The 1446-nt window shown below is 36.9% G+C and overlaps 2 protein-coding genes across 2 annotated transcripts in view; both read left to right on the top strand.

Moving 5' to 3' along the window:
• The window catches only part of LOC107681392 (Fanconi anemia group G protein homolog), a 5178-nt gene extending 4639 nt beyond the window's left edge, over positions 1-539 (top strand). The window contains exons 7-8 of the mRNA XM_016477683.1: positions 86-152; positions 237-539. Of these exons, the coding sequence (XP_016333169.1) occupies positions 86-152; positions 237-539 (370 nt within the window). The remainder of the gene's footprint in view (positions 1-85; positions 153-236) is intronic.
• LOC107681496 (Fanconi anemia group G protein homolog) overlaps positions 539-1446 on the top strand; it is a 3211-nt gene continuing 2303 nt past the window's right edge. Inside the window, exons 1-2 of the mRNA XM_016477810.1 lie at positions 539-656; positions 958-1125. Of these exons, the coding sequence (XP_016333296.1) occupies positions 593-656; positions 958-1125 (232 nt within the window). The 5' untranslated portion in view covers positions 539-592. The remainder of the gene's footprint in view (positions 657-957; positions 1126-1446) is intronic.

Below are 1446 nucleotides of genomic sequence, written 5' to 3'. Positions count from 1 at the left end.
AACATCTAAACAATATATATATATATATATATATATATATATATATACACTGTATATATATATATATATATATTGTGTCAATCAGTATTTCAGATGGTGTTGAGTGCTATCTTGATCTGTTGGCGTCACTGCAATCAGATGGCAAAGATCTTGTAAGGACTGCAATTTTTCAGGCATCACATTCAGAAATAGTGCTTATGAAGCAATATAACTGATTCAGAATGTCTGTGTTTCAGATACACACAGGGGAAGGTGCTTCTTTTCCCAGAATCCCAGTGGTCTACCTTGAAGCAGGATTTGCTTTATTAAAAGCGAAACGTTATAGTGATGCTCTTGTGGTCTGTGAGGAGGTCATCACCAGCACTTTGGACTTCATCCCTGAGAGACTGCTGCTTGATGCTGATGAAAAACAAAATGTAGCTGATTCTGATGTTGTTCTTGAACATGTGGACTTTGTTTTATGGGCTGGTGCAGCCCATCTCCTTCAAGCACAAGCCCACTGGAAACTGAAGGACACCAAAGAGGTACTAAACATTTAGTACCTAGCTGTGTTGGCAAACCGTGTTTTGTGAAATGTGTCATAGTTTTTGTTATGTTCTCCTTCTTTCCTTTCAGAGCGATTAATAATTTGGTGAAAGTGTTCATTAAACAGAAAGGTAAGTAATCTCTCTCTTTCCAGTCTTACTGTTGCTCTAACAAGATTGTGTGTTCATAATCATATCCGCTTTTGTTTGTGAAGTATTGCCCGGTACTAAGATCTTTGGAAAAGCAGACTTACAGATATATTTAACTATTAAATATTTTTATCCTGGGGTCTTCAAGGGGTATCTATTAATAACAGATCTACTTTCAAGAGATGAAGTAAGCGGTTTTCCTCTCTTTAGCTTACTGAGGCCACGTTTGATGTGTGCACTTGCTTCATTTACCATTACTTACATGGTTTCATCAAACTTTTAGACTGGAAACAAATACATCTTGGAAACACTGAAGCAATGGTTGAAAGAATGGTGACTTTGGAAGCAGCAAAAGGACAAGCACTAGCTGGTAGAGGGCTCTGCTTTCTGGAAAGAGGTGAATTGAAGGAAGCCCTGAGAGATCTTCATCTCAGTTTCCAGATGACACCAGGTATCTGATATGCTGTTATTATAGTGAATTTGTGAGACTTTTTTGTTGTGATTAGTCCGATACAGTGCGCTGTCCATCTCAAATTTACATGTGGAGTTGAATTTCACTAGGTTGTAAGAATATGTGACCCTGGACCACAAAACCAGTCATAAGGGTCAATTTTTTTAAATTGAGATTTATAAATCTGAATAAATAAGCTTTCCATTGATGTATGGTTTGTTATGATAGGACAATATTTGGCCGAGATACAACTATTTGAAAATCTGGAATCTGAGGGTGCAAAAAATCAAAATACTGAGAAAATCGCCTTTAAATTTGTCC

Source organism: Sinocyclocheilus anshuiensis, unplaced genomic scaffold (assembly GCF_001515605.1).
Source record: "Sinocyclocheilus anshuiensis isolate Anshui unplaced genomic scaffold, SAMN03320099.WGS_v1.1 scaffold697, whole genome shotgun sequence".
Lineage (NCBI taxonomy): Eukaryota > Metazoa > Chordata > Actinopteri > Cypriniformes > Cyprinidae > Sinocyclocheilus > Sinocyclocheilus anshuiensis.
The sequence above is the reverse complement of the archived record's forward strand: the minus strand, read 5'-3'. Positions and strand labels throughout refer to the sequence as shown.